Genomic DNA, 18,103 nt, shown 5'->3' with positions numbered 1-18,103 from the left:
TTGGGCTGATTACTACATTATGGATTCAGATAAAACATGATAATGGTATCACAGAGCACCTAACCCAGCCTGGGGCTTCAGACAGCCTGAGCTGGGAGCCAGTTATAGGGGAAAAACCACATACACAATTCCAGGTGGGGGAATAGCACAGCGAAGGCACAGAGGTCAGAAACAGCCTGGCGCACGTGGACTCCCAAGAGTTCAGGGCTAGGAGTACAGGGAATGAAAGGTAGAGTGGGGGGAGGTGGTGAGCAGGGTAAGGGGAGTGCTGGACAAATGCCCAAGTGGGAGAGTGGGTCATCCCAGAAGAGGCCTGGCCTCTGCCAACTGCCGCGTTACCCACAGGGAATCCTCACAGCATCCTGTCCAAGGCACCAGCCTAAGGGAGAGCCCTGTTTGAAGATGGTAGTCCTTGGTCCAAAATGATTTGCCATGGTCCATGAAGGAGGTTTTGGCCACAATGGAGCATGGGCTCAGTTCCTTGGGCCATGTCCAAGCCCAGGGAACCTCCCAGCTTTAAACACTGCTGGGCCACAGGGATAGTGCTCCTCACCCCCACCCACAAGAAATTGGTAATAGTCTCCCACGGTTGCTTTCATGTCCCATGAAACAGGAGACAAGACCAGGTCCCAATCGCAGATCTGCTCCTCCTGGAGGAGGCTCAGGGGTACAGTGGGCAGAATCCTGAAGCTTGGCTGCAACCCTAATCAGATCCCTCCACTTCTCTGGGAAATGGGGCACTAAATATGGCCACCAGAGCATTCACATTTGTGGACACTGTAAGTGGTTCTAGAGGGAGGAGCCCTAGGGAAGGTAGGAAGGAATATCTACAGACAGGGATGTTTCTTTCCTCAGACAGAATGTACCCCAAAGAAGGAGCAGGGCTCCAGCATATATATATATATATATATATATATATATATATATGGAGAGAGAGAGAGAGAGAGAGAGAGAGAGAGAGAGAGGCAGCGCTGAAGAGGCTGAGAGGAAACAGGATGCATTCGTTACCTAGCTTCCGAGGAGATCCAGGCCTGTGGCTTCCTGCCTTGGAGTGCCCAGCTAGGGGGAAGGCAGGAGGTAGCGGGTGAGCAAGTAGAGGAGGCTAACAATGCCAGCCAGACCTGTGAGGACCCCGAGCCTCAGGGGCAGGTACTCTAGGGAGCGCTCCAGCTCGGCGTGCAGAAGGATGACCTGGCGTTTGGTGATGCTCCACTCGCCCGAGTTGTCTAGAACGTGGCGGGCCATGCGGGCTTTGTCCTTCAGGGGCAGCTGAGCATTGACCCGAGCCTCTGCGTCCTCGAGGTTCAGGTTGTTCCGTCGCATCAGGCGTGCCAGCTGCGTGTCCCGATCGCTATGGACAGGGCAAAAGGACTGATCAGGCTTTGTAGGCCCCAGCCTCCCTCCCCACCAGCAAGTTAAAGGGGTGGGCAGCCCCTTCTCTCAAATCAATTTAGGGTCCCACAGCCAGGGAAGGGGGCCTGGCAGCTCACAGGCTCCCCCCACCTCACCCTACTCTGTGAGGACTCTGGTAGCATGGTGGGCTTAATATAAACAAGGGGAAAGGCTGCAAACGATGCTTTCTGCCATCTGGGGCCAATCTACTTTACCACCAGACCTGAGATTTCCTAGTTATAAGACGGGAGGATTTGATCTCCTACATCGGTGACCTTTACTGGAAGGCCTGTGCCTGCAAGCTCAATGCTTTCTGCACTTCCCCTGGGGGCCGGGCCTGCTGCATCAAAAATAGCTTCCTGGGCCACCACGAAGACCCTCTCCCTGCTGCCCCACTCCCACTCCCACTCCCACATATTTAGAGCAAAGGACCCTGCCAGAAATGGTGGCTGCTGTGCTTGATGCCACCTGTGAAGAGGGACGGGCAAGACCCAAGATGCTTCTAGTGGAGCAAAGACTTGCAGATTGGATGCCCCCTGTCCTTGGGACAGGACACAGCACTGCACGTTAAGCTGAACAGCCCCCAGTTTCCCCACTCCAAAGGAAATTCAAAGGATACTTCTTTGGCCCACTATGGTATTACCTGGGTCCTTCCTCAGGAAACTCCTTGTCCTGCCTATGACTACACAGGAACTGCCTGCTGTGCTCTGGAACAGGATAATCTCTAACGCCCCTCTGGCTCTGTGACCACCTAAGCCCATGGATGGGAACAAGGAAAAGGGCCATAGCAGCTGCTTTCTGCCATTGGGGCCTCTCTGCTTTGCCACTAGGCCTGAGATTTCCCCATTATAAGATAGGATGATAGATCACTATAATTTGGTCCTCTCTCAGGTCTGGCCTATACCAGAAGGCCTCCTGGGATGTGAAGACAGACCTAAGGACAGATATGACCTGAACACTAGCCAGTTCTGTTCCGATTCCACTCAAAATGCAAAACAAAATGCTGCAGAAAGTCATTTCTGGCTGGATGATCAGGGAGACCTTTCAGAAGAGATGGCATTAGTAATGGCCTTGAAAAGTAAGTAGGACTCTGGTTTCCTTTGTTATGGGGACAGCGTGCTGCCAAGGTCATGGGGCCAATCCCTGCCCGCTGCCTGGCTGAGAACCAGAACTATATCCAACCTTAGAACTATATCGAACAAGAATATCCCCGGTCTAGGGCTGGGAAAATTGGGGTGAGAAAATGGAGATGGCTTAGGGACCCCTGAGTGCACATCCTTTGGAAGGTGTGGCCTAGACCAGAGGGCCTCTTAGAATGTGACCCAGAAATAATCCCATGTGGATAGTTTAAGGATTAATGCTATTTGTAGTAATGAGATTTTTACCAAACACTTATTCCACAATCATGCTTCAGTAAATGCCCCATACTATTTCAAACGCATCAGGATTAGTGTGACAGGTAAAGGAATCCATAAGGGAAACCTCATTTGTAAATTTACATTGTAAAGTGTAGATCCCTTTTATGAAAAGCAAATAATTACACTCATTTATTCATATCTCTGGCATCTCTTTTGAGCCAGACACCCACATGTGCCAAAATTGGGGCATGAACAGCATCCAGGACTTTGGCAAAGGTTCCTTGGCTGGTAAGTGGGGCTGGGGGATCTCCAGGAGAACGGGAAGAATCTACAAAGCCCCATTTATCTGCCAGGAGCCATAGCTCTCTCTGCCGTTAGCCAACAGACCCACCTCGAAGGCAGTGCAGAAAGAGGAAGGCAGCAAGGGTAGGTGATTGCAGATGCAATCTGTTTTCTCACCTGCATTCAAGATCCTTTGTATTTGGATCCCTTGGTACAAAGTTCCAATTGTATTAAGACTCCAAGGCAAGAGAATTCCAAGTCTTGGTGGAGTTTGCTTGGCCTCAGTTGATAGTCTTTCAAAAACGGGACCAAGAACCCTGAGAGGTTGCAGGTTTACAGGGGGAGACATGGGACCAAGCGGGAGCTATGAGGAACCAGGCTCAGCAGACTCAGACGAGGTTATAGATGACAGTCTATGGTGGGGAGCTGGGGGGCAGTGGGGAGGGCGGGCAGGGTGATGCTCAGGGCATTGAGCCCTCTAGGCCCCATTTCTAGTGTTCCAGAAACCTTTCAAGCATTAGTCTCCTGAGAGCCACTCAGTGCCCAAGTGCCCACTCTGTGTCTGCTTTACTTGTGGGCGGCATCCAGGAAGTTTCTGGGAGACAGAGACACTCATCTGTTCTCTCACCCCCCCACCCCCCGGGACTATGACTCATTTTTTTCTGACAGTTTGATCCTCCTCTGTTTGTCAAACCTGGATTCGGGTTTGCTTCATATCCTGGGGGACTCTGAGAACAAAGCTCCTTCCTTAGCTGGGCTCTGACAGTTCGCTCTCTGCAACTTTCCATCCAAAGGTGTTGCCAGTGGGAGACCTTGGACAAATTCTGTTACCTCTCCCCATGTACCACACACACACAAACACACACACACACACACACACACACACACACGTTTTCTCTTCTATGCTCAGAAGTATCAACCTGAATACTTCACGTTGAAAAGTAAATTGGGTGAAGTAGTAAATGTGGGAGCTGTTTGGAAAGTTGAGAAGTGCTGGAGGAGGGAGAAGGGATTCAGTGAATAACAACATGGTAGCCCAAGGCAAGGCTTGCAATCTGGGCTGAAGTGCCTCCAGAAGCCAGCAGGGGGAGCCCTTCCCAAGCACTAGAGAAGCCTGGGGGCCCATCCCTTCCTACACCTGCGGGGGGAGGGGGGGTGGGGGGGGCATATCTTGGTCAGACACAGAGGTTGGTTTCTGTAGGCTCTGGGCACTGCTGCCCCTACCCCCTGTGCTTCCTGGCCGCCCTGTGGGGAAAGGGCACAGTGATGTAGGCCATTTCTCAGGTACATGCCTTACTCAGGGATCCTCCTTTCTAGCCTCAGTTAGGCCAGGCAATGCCACACACTCACCAGTATACCACCACTGTGTGCTTCATGTACTTGAGCAGTTTCTTGGTCTCAAACAACAGAGGGATATCCAGAATCACGTAGCGGTATCCTGGAGAAAAGATGGGAAAGCCACAAGGTCAAGTCTGCAAGCACACACTGAGGACTTACTATGTGTTAGGTGTGGGAACTGAGTTCGCCACTGCCTCCTACCATTGAAAGCTCCCCAAAGAGGGGAAGGCCTTCCAAGGATAGGCATAACCTGACAGCTAGCCAGTTCCATTCAGAACAGAATGCTGCACAAAGTTGTTTTTGACTGGATGAGCAGGTAAGACCTTGTAGAAGGAATGGCGTTTGTACTGGCCTTGCAAGGCATGTAGGACTTCTGATACCTGAAAATGAATAGGTGAAAGTGAGGGTTCCAGGAATGGGGAACAGCAAATCACAAGGAAAGCAAGGTCCTATTGCTCTGGCTGAGGCGGAGGCCTGGAGCAGTGTGAGGCAAAACTGACGAGGTGGTCAGGCAGGAACACAAAGCATTGAGTTCACCTTGAACTTGAATCCAAAGAGTTATTTCTGAGGAGGGAAATGACATAGCCAAAATTGTAGGAGACTGGGGAGAGTTTCCAGGAGTGACTGGGTCCTTTCTGCCCTGCTTCACCCACCTTGGTTTAAAAAAAAAAAAAAGTTTTTCCCCATCAGCCAGGTCCAAGCCTGGCACCCTGCTGAAGAGTCCCGTATGACTATCTCTACCAATTCTCCATGAGAGACTCACATGGGGGTGGCAGCAGCAGCCCCGACCGGAAAGAGGCTGCTTCTTAGGGTCAGAGGCAGACCTCCAGCCTGGGAATGCAGGGGTGGGTCTGGAGGTGCTACGGCGGTTATGGCTAAGACTAAACCAACTCCAGTGGGACAAAGGCACTGGCTGGCCCTCCTACTACAAGCCAAGGCCAGTCAATGGTGGCACCCTCACCCACTGGGAGCGGGCACATCCCTGGGCTGCCCACCCAGTGATACTGTGGGCTCCACTCTTAGTTCTCTTTATGCCAGTGACCCCGGTGTAGGTGTAACAAAGCTGGCGGGGGTCCAGGAGCAGTAAGAGGAAGGAACAGGCACTGCTCTGCCTAGAGACCCCTGCCTGGCTTGGATGGTGTCCCACTGCAAACACTTACCAGACACACATCACGCACCAATTCCACGGGTGCCAAGGGTGACGCAGGGGACAGTGACAACACAAGCTGCTGGGTTTCTGCTCCCTGGGATCTATGGCTCAGGAAACCTTCTACTCAATGAGCGGTTCAAAGAATGGGCTCCGATAACATGCCTGGGTTTGAAGCGCCCCGCTTTCTTACCATGTCACTTTGGGCCCCTTAATAAACCTCATCTGTGTAAATGAATGAAAAGACTACCTACTTCACAAGAAGATGAGAAGGATTAAATGAAGGAAGTCATGTAGACCACACCGCACCCCCTCACCCAGACCCTCATTAAGTGCTCCATAAATGATGGTTATTATTACTACTCTTCTCTAAAGAGGGGAGGCCTGCAGTACTGGCTCCCCCGCGGCCTCTCTCCCCTCCGCCCCCCCCCCCCCCCACTCAGAACAAGAGCCAGGGCCAGATCCTCTCTGGGCCTCTTATCTCTCTTTCCTGCTCTGCTCCCATCCCTTCCTCTCCCCGCACTGCCCTTTCTCCTCAGCCCCTCTCGGGAGCTCGTGGCCAGTTCTTTGGTTCACCGGCAAAAGGGCTTTTCAGCTGTCACATCCCGCCTGCTTGATAAGCTCTGGAAACTATCCTGACTCTATTAAGACATCCGCCTGCCTACACAGAGACCTCCCCAACAGCTGGTGATCTTATCTGACGTTTGATTATACCAACTCTGACAGTTGTATTTGTTACAGTCATCAGGGAAAAGCTGGGACTGTGGAAGCCACAGCTGTCGTCCCCATTTTTCACCTTATCGAGCTAAAAAGAGCTTTCTGGCTTTTATTTAAGTGGTGGTGGTTGGCGAGAGGGGAGGCTGAGTGGATGACACTGCGGGAGGACTTTGGAGCAGGTGACATTATCCGACGCTTAATTTCATAAGGGGAAAGCCACTGTTCTCTCAAAGCCCTGCAGATGTACTTGCAACTGGCCTGGGAGTGAACGCAAAAGGGCACAAATGAAAGGCAGAAGGCTTCGTGCCTGGGTGGGGGCAAGAGGGGATCCTGGCACAGACACAAGAGGCAGAACAAAAAAAGAATCTAGAGACTCTCCTTGAGGAGGGAGGGAGGGAGGGGGGAGGGAGGGGGAAAGGAGGGAGGGAGGACGGGAGGCAGGCCTGCGGCAAGGTACTGAGATGCAGGGCAAACGCTGGTCCAGCAGGGAGGATGTACCATGGATGTCTGTGAAGTCATCCCTTTCCTTCTGGAGAAAGGTTCTGGCCAGACAGGGGTGGGGTTCCCCACTCTGTACATGAGAACTTGATGCCTGAGAAAGTAAGGGATTTGGCCACGATCACAGAGCAAAAGCTAGAAGGAAACCTAGAAGCCTCGCTCATACCCTCTAGGAAGGAAAGTCTCGGCATCATGACTGGGGAGACACGCAGCCAGGCCTTCAACACTGAGACGCAGACTGGAGGCCACATATGCCAGAGGCTACAGGGGCCCTGGGCTAGCCTCTCGCCTGAACCCAAGTCACTGCTCTCTGCTCACCCACTTCTCCTGGTGACCGACTCCATCGTGGACAGTAAGTATTAGGTCACCCTGCCCCACACCGTCCTGAAGAACAGGACCTGAACTGTGGCCTCTGGTTGGGGAAAGGTTAGCAACATCTGCGCAAGGTTCCTGCCAACTGACCACAGACCCCTGCTTTTCAAACACTCCTCTTCTTTCAGTCCAGCAAGGCACCTGGCTGCCGCTGCACATGCCAGGCTAACTCCACTGAGCCCTGGCCTCAAAGGCTCATCCTCCACTCAGAACCCCTCCACCACCCGCCCTGGCCATCCTGGGTCCTCTCCAATTTCCTGTCTGCTAACTCACTTTCCCAGGAGGCTTGACCAGCACCAAATCCGACTCTGACTGTGGTTTCTATTTGTGGTGTGATGGACAGTCACTGACGTGGGCTCTTAGTCACCCTAATAGCTCTGCAAGGTTGGCATTATGAGTCTCACGATGCAGATGAGGAAACAGGCAGAGGGGTTGGCTCATGGACAAAGCCAAACAGCTAGAAACTGTGAGGGCCAGGCCTTAAACTCAGGTCTTATGACCCCATTACTCATCAGCTGTTATTACTCCCATCCCTGCTAGAAAAATCAACTTACTTCCTGGGGATCATGGCTCAAAAGGGTCTCTTCTCCTTAAATTGTCAACCTCCTTAAGAGCTGAGGGGCACGTGCTTCTTTCCTCTGGGACTGGTACGGGGCTCTGCATGGGGGGGTGCCAATAGTGTGAACTCTACAGCCTGGATATCCAGCCTCCCCAACCCCCGCCGACCTTTCTGCAGAGGAGAAGGGCCCTAGCCCTGGCCCTAGCAGGAGAGGGCTTAGCCCACACCTGTCCCAGGCCCTGGGTCTTACCCCGAAGGAAGTACTTGAAGGTCTCCTTCATCATTTCCTTGCGGATCTCAGGGTGAGTGATGGTGTTGAGCAGATGCCGCCGGTCGGGCTGGTTAAATATCAGGTCCCCCAGGACCTTGCGATTGATGTCCCCATTCTCCAACAAGACCTCAGTGCCAAAAGCTTCCACGATGCGCCGGTGGGCGGGGTATCCTGGCTGGACAACTGTGGCAAGAGAGGAAGGCTGGGTCACTCTTAATAACTAGAGGCAAAATGATGGGGGGAACCAGGGTTGCTCCTTTCAATAGAAGCAAAAATGAAATGAGGGGAAGGAAGAGAGCAAAGTGCACAGAGTCCCTCAAGTTGGTCATGGGGTGCAGTGAAGGCGGGGAGACATCTAACGAGATGAATAAAGAGAAAAGCGAGAGGACAAGTATGAGGCAGGGAGCAGGACGTCAGACAGGGTCAAAAGGAAAGTCTTTCCCAACTCTGCGGCCTTGGAAGGGCTTATAAAAACTGCCATGTATAATCCCACAACTTGACCCCTCCAACTCACCATGTCGGGCGATGACATCAACATCAATCACTGCACAGCCCAGCTGCTGGAACACCTGGAGCACCGAGCTCTTGCCTGAGGCAATGCCCCCCGTCAGGCCCACCAGGAACATCTTCCCGGGAAAAAGGCGGTCAGTGAGGCTAGAGTCCCAGAAGTTGGACAATCACTGGAGTAGGAGTAGGGCAAGCTCAGCCAATCAGGATGAGCCCCCACAGGATGCCAGAGGACCTGCCTGTGGGACAAGAGCAGGCCTGATCAGTGCTGGGAGAGGAAGGCAAAGGCAGGGGAGGGAGACACAGCCTGGCTGGGCAGTCAAGCCCAGAGCTTGGGGAGCTCTGGGTCCATCCTGAAGCAGAAAACCCTTTCAGGAAAGGCCCCCAGTATTATTTTAAAAACACTCATAAAGAAGGCAAACTAACACAGTCTAAATTTAGCAAAGTGCTGAGGAGGCAGAACAAGGTCAGGTGCTGTTAAGCAAAAAGCAAAGTGTGCTTTCTGAGGTGGCAGTAACTGACGTAGGCACACTTCCCATAGGAAGGGGACACCTGTGAACCCAAGGCACTTCCCCACAGAGCAACTCTCCCTCCCCAGCCTCCACTTTGTTTTAAATTTATTTGAGGGAGAGAGAGGGGGAGAGGGAGGAAGGGGAGAGAGGTGGGGGAGGGGGAGGAAGGGAGAGAGAGAGAAAGAGAGAGAGAGAGAGAGAAAAACATCTATGTGAAAGAGAAACACTGATCGGCTGCTACCTGCAAGTACCCTGATGGGGGATCGAGCCCGCAACCTGGGCATGTGCCCTGACCAGGAATGGAACCAGCAACCTCTTGGTGCACAGGAAGACAATCAGTCAACTGAGCCACACCAGCCAGGACCCCAGCCTGCACTTTCTAGCCTGGCACACCTAGGCTCTCAGAAAGAAAGGGCCTGCCTGCCTCACCCTAACACCAGCAGTAGGACTATCTGGGTGGCTATTCTAGACCAAGATGAGTAATCCCTCCTCCTCAGCCAAGAAGTGGGCCAGATGAAAACCTTAACGGCAAGCAGTGGTTCGGTGGCCACTAAGTCTGAGGTTTAGAGAGGTATGGGTCGTGCCAAAAAGGAGTGCGAGGAAGGGATGACAGGCTTGGGTGGGGATAACTTTGAGCTTGGTCAGACTGAGCAGCAGCATACAGCACAAAGGTTAGGAGCATGGACCTCTTCAAATCCAGTTCCTCGCTTACATGTTGTGCAACCCCAGGCCAGTCACTTGCCTCTCTGAATCTCAGTTTTCTCATCCATAAAATGGGGATGATAGAACCTGTCTCAGAGGCTGTTGTGCAGATTGCATGAGAAAATGTTTATGAAACTCTTGGTACACTGCCTGATACCGTAAAGGATGGTGATGTGGGGTGGAAAGTGGGGGTTAGTCAGATTGCAAGGGAAAAAAAGTTTTCATTCCTGCAGCCTCAAGACTATCTAACAATAGATTAGACATCGTCCTGATACCCTAAGTTGCAGGTTCGATCTTCAGTCAGGGCACATACAAGAATCAACCAATGAATACATGAATAAGGTGAACACAAGTTGATGTTTCTCTCTCTCTCTCTCTCTCAAAAAAAAAAAAAAAAAAAAAAAAAGTCATGTTGCATTATCTGAAGTACACAGGGTTACCATGTCTTGAACTTTGTTGCCAGACTGAAATAAATTTAGTTGAAGGTCAGGTCTTCCCACCCTTCCTTCACCGTCAAATCACGTCTCCAGAACCTTGAAATCTGTCATGACTTTTTGTTGTTGTTGTTAAAGAGCAGATTTACTGTCCTAATTACATTTTGCTTGAGCTTATACTGAAAGGAGTTTGCTCCCTGAGGACACACCAAATGACAGGGGAGGCAGCTGCTCAGATGAGGGCTGAGTGCGTGGGTGGCTTGGAGCAGCATGGGGACCAACCTAAAAGTTTAAATCTACCCAAGCTCGTTCTCCCCCAGGGAAGCCAGGACGGAGAGAGGGAAATACCCACCAGCTTCATCATCCAAATGGAGAGCTCTAAGCTATTAGACCATTTACAAAGCATTTTCTTCTCAATCTGAGACTGGAGTCATCTGCAGGTGGTCTCCCTCCAGCTCACAAAAAGGAGTGAAGGATAGGTTCCGTTGTAAAAAAAAAAAAAAATGTTCATCTACTCAGTTGAAGTTGGACAGCATTTTTAATCCCAACTTTGTCCTGTTGTCTCTAAATCAATGAGTCTGCCACTCTTCTGTTGAAGACCCATCTGGAACAATGGGAATGGGACTTGAGAATAGGTGGTGGCTGAGCGAAAAGGCAAAAGCTAGTTCTCCACAGGGTCCTGACATCTCAACAGGGAAAGCAAGCCACTGTCTCGGATCAGTGGGGCTTTGCCAGAGTTGGTTGAAAGGGCCTGAAAGGCCATGTGGCTGAGACTACCTCCTGCCGGTCCACAGAACCAGGACCCTGTCGAAATTGACTGAGTCTGAATCCTGGGTACGGCGGTGCCCCGGCAGTTCCTCTGCATAACAGGGCTTGGGATAGACTCTGACTCTTCACTTACAGCAGCAGAGATGGAGGATCAGAGAGGGGAAGGGCCTGGTCCAGAGCCACAGCTGTTCGTGGAGGCTGGATAGAATTCAAGGCTCCTAACTCTGAGTCTAGACTCCTGCTTTTCTGTACTCAGGAAACGAAAATTAATTTACCTTTAGACTAGGGCATAATAAGGATGGTGAATCTGTCTGCAGGCAAATCAATTCAGAGCCAAAGAAAAATGATTTCTTGATCATATTGGTGTTTTCCCTCAGCAGAATAAGGGTGGGGTCTGATGGACAGCAAACAGGGCACAGATGTGAATTCCAGGCTCAGCTCAGCCCAGGCTCCTGGGGTAACCTAATGAATATCTGCCATTCTCCGTGCCTTGGACCATCTGCGGAAACAGACCAACAGCTGCTCGGAAGGCCAAGGGGATGGTCGAGCACAGGCCTGGCCCCTGGGCTTAAAGGGGCTGGACTAATAACAGCTGTTCCTGTCCAGCAAACCCCTCCGTACTCATCCTTCACCAACCACTGACTGAGCTCCCTGGGCTTTGCATCATGATGCCAGGCACTCTCAGGCAACCAAAGGAAAACACAGGTCTTGCCCCTCAGGAAAACCAGAGAGACAGACAATAACCAAGGCAACCTGCTGACAAGCAAGAGTGGTCACGTGGTACTCACCCTGGGCCTGGATCTGTGTGCATGTGTGTGTGGACACACTCACAGGTTTGCTCAGAAATCTGCCCGGGAGGGAGCTGCAACCAACAAGAGCCCACTGTCCCTCAAGGCTTACCAAGAAGAACATGAAAGCTTAGGTTCTGCCCTAACCGGTTTGGCTCAGTGGATTGAGCGTCAGCCTGCGGACTGAAGGGTCCCAGGTTCGATTCCGGTCAAGGGCATGTACCTTGGTTGTGGGCACATACCCGGTGGGGAGTGTGCAGGAGGCAGCTGATCGATGTTTCTCTCTCATCGATGTTTCTAACTCTCTATCCCTCTCCCTTCCTCTCTGTAAAAAATCAATAAAATATACTTTAAAAAAAAAAAAAAAGCTTAGGTTCCAAGCTGCCTTTAAGTCCCACCCAAACATTTCCCCACAGCTCCTGTCCAGGCACCATGGAGAAGTGACCGCCTCTGGTAACCTTTGGTGACCCTCTTCCTGCTCCGGCTCAAGTCCATGCTCCAGAATCTGCTCATTTCTCCTTATTCCATGGCCATCTACATGGAGGAACTCCTAAAGCTGGTTCTGATCTGAATCCCCTCGGAAACGTTAGAAAAGGTACAGAAACCCACGCTCCACCCCAGTCCATTGAATCTAGGGTGGGACTTAGCATCCCAGCCAGCCAGGCACCAGAGCCACTGCTAAAATGCAAAGTTGTGGGCTGGAAGTGGGGAGGCCTGGGTCCCAGTCTCTGAACTCTGCCACAAAACTACCTGTATGACTGCAGGAATCCTTCTTACCAGCCTGGCCCTCGGGCTGTAAGTTTGGGGTAAGCTGAGCCCCAAACATCTGCCCTTCTCTGAATCTTGGTTTCCACACCTGTAAATGACAGAACTGGACTTCCATCGCTAATACCAGCATCAGCTCCTGGGGGAAGGCACTCTGGTGCCTTCTTTCTCTGAAAGCGCTCTTCCCAGAGCAGCCAATAAATGCTCTACCGAATACCCAAAGAATGGCATGACCTTGGGGCCTGGGAATCTTCCCCCTCAACGCCCACAGTTGTTCACAGAAGTACTTTGTACCTTTATTTGTTTCACTATTTCCAGCACATTAGATAAAATAAGCTCCATGACGCCGCAAGCTATGTCCATTTTGCACCCTCTGTCCCCAGCATCTAGCATAGTGTCTAATGTCTGTCTGTGACTTACCAGGTGAGTGATATTGGTCAAGTTACTTAACCTTTCTTCGATTCATCTGCAAAATCGAGCTAATGGCACCTACTCTCAGTTGCTGTGAAGAAGAAATGAGTTAACACATGTAAAGTGCCTAGAATAGTACCTGGCACACATTAAGCACACAACCAATGTTCTTTATTAGTTATGAGAGAGTGTTTGATTAACTATTTATAGAATGAATGACTGAATGACCAGGAAAGGGGAGGGGAAATACTTGGGGTCACATTCTCCTGTCATTGCCAAAGGGGAGGCTGAAACCAAACTCCCAGCCTATTCCTTTTTCCATCACGATGTGCTGCTTGCTGCTAGTAAATCCCTCTGGGGAAAAAAATGGAAATAAACAAAACACCCAATGGGTTAAACAGAATAAGGAATTGATAACTGAATGAATCCTCTTCCTTTCCTCCCTTGGGAGAACTGAGGGCTTACGTTGGAAGTGAGTTCTTTGCTTTGCATCTCCCAAACAACAACCCAGACCTGCTTGTGCTGGGGCAGGACCTGGCTTCCTCATTAGCTGGCAGCTTCATTTCTTCCTCCTTTTGTGGCCTCTCAGGATCTCATACTGGGCATGACTGACCAGCCATGAATGACTCTTCAAAGGTTATGTATCCATTTTGCTCCAATGATCAATATAATCATCCATGAATATGAGTCACTACCTGTCTAGGGACCCAATTATTTTCTCGTGGAAGCAGTGGTTGCAAAAATATATTGTTTTCCAGTTAACTAGTAAGTGCTATTTTTATCTATGGTTTCCCCATTGCTCATCTTGTATGATTGGTGAGACGATGCTGTTTAAACCTGAGTCCAAGTTCCCTTGCCTGCTAGGTCTGTTTCGTTACCACCTTCTCCAGGCTGCCAATTATTTGAAGGGGGCCCCAAGACAAGGGGTTGGCAGTCAGTATTCCTCTTCCTTCTCCCCTTGCCAACACCAAGGGAAGGGCAGAACAGGTCTCTCTTCTTGAGCAAACCATCACTCCAGAGAGCTTGTATGGGTGAGCAGGGAGGCTGTTTGAACTGGACTACTATGCTGGCATTTAGGCAGAAAAAGGATCAAAGGGACTGTCACCTCTCAGGAACTTCAAAGCCACAGGGACCTTCGCTGACATCTCAATTCTGTCCCTTAAGCCAGCCATGTGGCCTTGGGCAATACGCCAGCATCGTGGAATTCTGCTAACTTGCTTATAAAAAAGGATTCATAATGACTACTCACGGGGGTTTTGTCAGGATTCAATGAGGTAACATATGTCACGGTCACCTCATCTTCCACACTCAGTGTGCGACATGTCACTGAAGTCTACTCTATTTCCCTAAAGGGCACCTTCATCCTTTCAATTGCTTAGGCCCCAAACCCAAGTGTCCTCCTGGCTCCTGGCTTACAATTTCTAACCAGCCCATCAGTGCCCCTCCTCCCACCTTCACAACCAGGCCAAACACCCCCTTCCCATCTACCACCATCATCTTGCTCCCAGGTTACCGTGGTAGCCTTTGAGTGATTTCCACGTTCCACCTTTGTTCTCCAACAATCTCTTCATAATACAGCAGCTAAGCCAGTGTGTCCCTTTAAAAATGCAAGTCTGATGACATGACCACTATGCTCAAAATCCTCCAATGGCTCTCATCTCAGAGTGCAAATCAAATCCTGATTCAGGTAGATGCTCAACACTGAGCCACACAGGCCAGATATGAACCAACTTTATTTCTTTTTTTAATATATTTTTATTGATTTCAGAGGGGAAGGGAGAGGGAGAGAGACAGAATGATCAATGATGAGAATCATTGATCAGTTGCCTCCTGCACGCCCCCTACTGGGAATCAAGCTCACAACCCAGGCATGTGCCCTTGACCAGAATTAAACCAGGACCCTTCAGTCCGCAGGTGGACACTCTATCCACTGAGCCAAACCAGCGAGGGCTGAACCAACTTTTTCAATGCTTATAGCCATGGAATAAAAAAGTTGTGCTCGCCCTAACCGGTTTGGCTCAGTGGATAGAGTGTCGGCCTGTGGACTCAAGGGTCCCAGGTTCGATTCCAGTCAAGGGCATGTATCTTGGTTGCGGGCACATCCCCAGTAGGAGGTGTGCAGGAGGCAGCTGATTGATGTTTCTCTCTCATCAGTGTTTCTAACTCTCTGTCCCTCTCCCTTCCTCTCTGTAAAAAATCAATAAAATATATTTTTAAAAAAAAGTTGTGCTCATTCTAGCAATTATGCACGGATGAATGCATGAACTAGAACAAGTACTTCCACTCAGCTTGTGAAAAGAAGCATTTCAAAGAAAACTTTCTTTAACAATTATCAAAACTAGTAATATATTTATGTTTTTGACCAATTGTATATTTTAAATTGTAAAAACTCAATCTCAAGGAAAATGTTTAATATTATGACCAACACAATTTGCAAAAATGTTTTAATTTTTGTTGCAGAGAAGTAGGATGACAAACCAAAGGCTTTCAAGCATAAAATCTATTATACTAGAAAAAAAAAATTCTGTGGAGAAAATAAAATAGAAATATGAGTTCAAGAATGAAAAAGGAATGATGCAAAATTTCAACTGTTAAATAAAAACTGGTTCGTGTATTTTTTCCCCCCAAAGGATGAAGGAAATCAAATCGCTACGGCATTTAGATTCCACTGAAGATTTAAATTCCTGATGTTTTATTTTTTAATGTACATGTTTATAATTAACTATAAATTATATCCTTTGCAACTACTGAAACTTTCAGAGAAAAATTTCGGCTACCTAAAAATGTGCAAGTGTATTATGAATAGACTGTAGCAAAACAAAGCTAAGCTCACGGTGTGCCTGCCTTTGGCTATCAGCCCTCGTCTTTTCTCCTGAAGGCACAGGCAAGGAAGACTCTGAACCCTTTACGTTTTATCCAGGGCAGATTCTGACTGCTCAAGATGAAAGCAGATTTGGTGGGAATTTAGGGCCCTGCTAGGAAAAAACCACCCAACTGGCCTGGCCACTTTCTATTCCTCAGCCAGCTCGCTCGCCCTCTAGCATTTCACTGTTTTCCAGACCTTGGTTTGCACCCCGCCAAATCAATCTGATTTACTCAGGTAAAAATCACCAGCCCATATTCAAAAGCTCCCATTTCCTCAACTTTAGGACTTAGTCAAAGTTAATTTGGGTGAAAATTTTCCCGTAAGTAAGGGAGAGAGAAAAATCTTTGAAAACTTCATAAGCAAACTCAACGTCAAAGGTGCCAACGCCTCTATTTGGGGAGCTGGGAAAGGAAGATAAGGCAGGCGGTCCAGCCGCCCTCTAACCATGCGCCAAGGGGGTTTTCACTAAAACTTGACAACACGTCTAGCCTCCTGGGGAAGAGAGCTGTTTGAAAAGCGAAAATGATCACTCAGAAAAACAGTTCCCAGCACAAAACTTTCCATCCACCCTGACGTAGGTATCATTCCCATGTTTTCAGATGAGCACATTGAGAGTCGGAATAGTACCCAAAGTCACAAAATTGGACACGGCAGGGGCTGGATTCAAATATGAATTTTAGGTCTGACCACAAAGTTCTAAAGTGAAGTGGCTTTGGACTGAACCTGGGTTTGAATCCACATTTTCCATCCCTTTCTACTTGTAAACCTTTCTCCACAGCTGTAAAGCAGGAAAAATAACACCTTGCTCAGTAGGGTTGCTGTCAAGGCAGTGAGCCATAGATGTCAAAGCGTTTGATCCGGTGGCTGCTACATAGTATGTGCTCAATAAATTGCAACCAAGGCTTGAAAAAAAGGCGCGTACTCTGCACCACGCAGCACGACTGGGGCCCCTCGGGCGGTGGTTCTGTGCGCCCACAGCCCGGCCCAGCTTGGGACACGGGCCGAGTGGCCCGGAAACTGGATAAAACGAGGCAAGCCCGCCCCATCCCCGGGGGCCCAGCCACCAGCCCCCCCCGCCCACGCGGCATGCTACATACCCAGGGCCTCTGATCCGGCCAGTGCCGCCGCCGCTCGCCCAATCTCGGAGGCGCTTACTGGGTGGTAGGCGGGGCTTCGTCAGCGCGCGCTCGCGAGCCGGAAGTCCAATTAGCGGAAGGGGCGGGACCGAGGGTGGGCACGCTCGGGGGTAGTGGGCGGAGGGAGAGAGAGGCCCCTAGACCTCTGGCCAGGGTGCTACAGGAGAGTAATTCCTCCTTGGGAGCCGGATCCCACGCGGGAGAATGACTCAAAAGCAGGCCTGGCCATCATTGGCTGTGCAGCCTCTGGCAAAGGTAATGATCGCTATGGTTAACTGAGCACCCTTTACCTGACTAGTCTTAAGAGCACACTCACTGAATCTTCAGTCCTTGAGGTGGATGCTGTCACCATCCTCATTTTACACAAGAGGAAACTGATATTTAGAGATCGGTTCCCCCTCTCTTACAAAGAGCCAGTTGGTGCAGAGTTCAAATTCTGTTCATAGAAGCCTAGCAAGTCATTTAGCCTCTCATTCTGGCTCCTCTAAGAAAGTGCAAGCAATCGCTACTGTGTTGCTTGTTGGAAGAAATGGAACCCTCCCTGTATCCGCGGTTTTGTGTCCATGGTTTCAGTTACTCATGCTCTACCTCAGTCTGAGAATATTAAAGGGAAGATTCCAGAATTAATTCATAAGTTTTAAATTGCGTGCATTTGAGTAGTGTGATGAAACCTCACGTGTCCTCCATCCCACCGGATTGTGAATTATCCCTTTACAGCTTATCCACCCTACCCACCTGTAAGTGACTTAGTAACCATCACAGTTATCAGATCAACTATCCCAGTATCAGTCCTTGTGTTCAAGTAACCCATATTATTTTTTTTTCTTTTTTGCAGTGGAGATATATTGGCTGTCCTCCTATCTAATAAAAGAGTAACATGCAAATTGACCATCACTCCAACACACAAGATGGCTGCCCCCAAGTGGTCAAAGATGGCTGCCCCCATGTGGACACAAGATGGCTGCCACAAGATGGCCAGCAGGGGAGGGCAGTTGGGAGGGACCAGGCCTGCAAGGGAGGGCAGTTGGGGGAGATCAGGCCAGCAGGGGAGGGCAGTTGGGAGGGACCAGGCCTGCAAGGGAGGGCAGTTGGGGGTGACCAGGCCAGCAGGGGAGGGCAGTTGGGGGGGGGGACCCAGGCCTGCAGGGGAGAGCAGTTGGGGGGCACCAGGCCTGCAGGGGAGGGCAGTTGGGGGGGGGACCCAGGCCTGCAGGGGAGAGCAGTTGGGGGGGACCAGGCCTGCAGGGGAGGGCAGTTGAGGGCAACCGGGCCTGCAGGGA

The 18,103-nt window shown here is 50.2% G+C and overlaps 1 protein-coding gene across 1 annotated transcript; it reads right to left on the bottom strand.

Moving 5' to 3' along the window:
* Positions 1-930: 930 nt before the first annotated feature.
* Positions 931-16,859, bottom strand: DCAKD (dephospho-CoA kinase domain containing). Its single transcript, XM_080682583.1, has 5 exons — positions 16,785-16,859; positions 8,449-8,680; positions 7,914-8,117; positions 4,383-4,470; positions 931-1,351 (listed from the first exon to the last, which is right to left on the bottom strand). Exons 2-5 carry the CDS (start codon positions 8,558-8,560, stop codon positions 1,060-1,062), a joined length of 696 nt encoding a protein of 231 aa, XP_080538709.1. The 5' UTR covers positions 8,561-8,680; positions 16,785-16,859; the 3' UTR covers positions 931-1,059.
* Between the last annotated feature and the right edge of the window lie 1,244 nt (positions 16,860-18,103).

This window comes from Plecotus auritus, assembly GCF_963455305.1.
Source record: "Plecotus auritus genome assembly, chromosome: 7".
Lineage (NCBI taxonomy): Eukaryota > Metazoa > Chordata > Mammalia > Chiroptera > Vespertilionidae > Plecotus > Plecotus auritus.
Note: the sequence above shows the minus strand (reverse complement) of the source record. Positions and strands in the feature narration are given on the sequence as shown.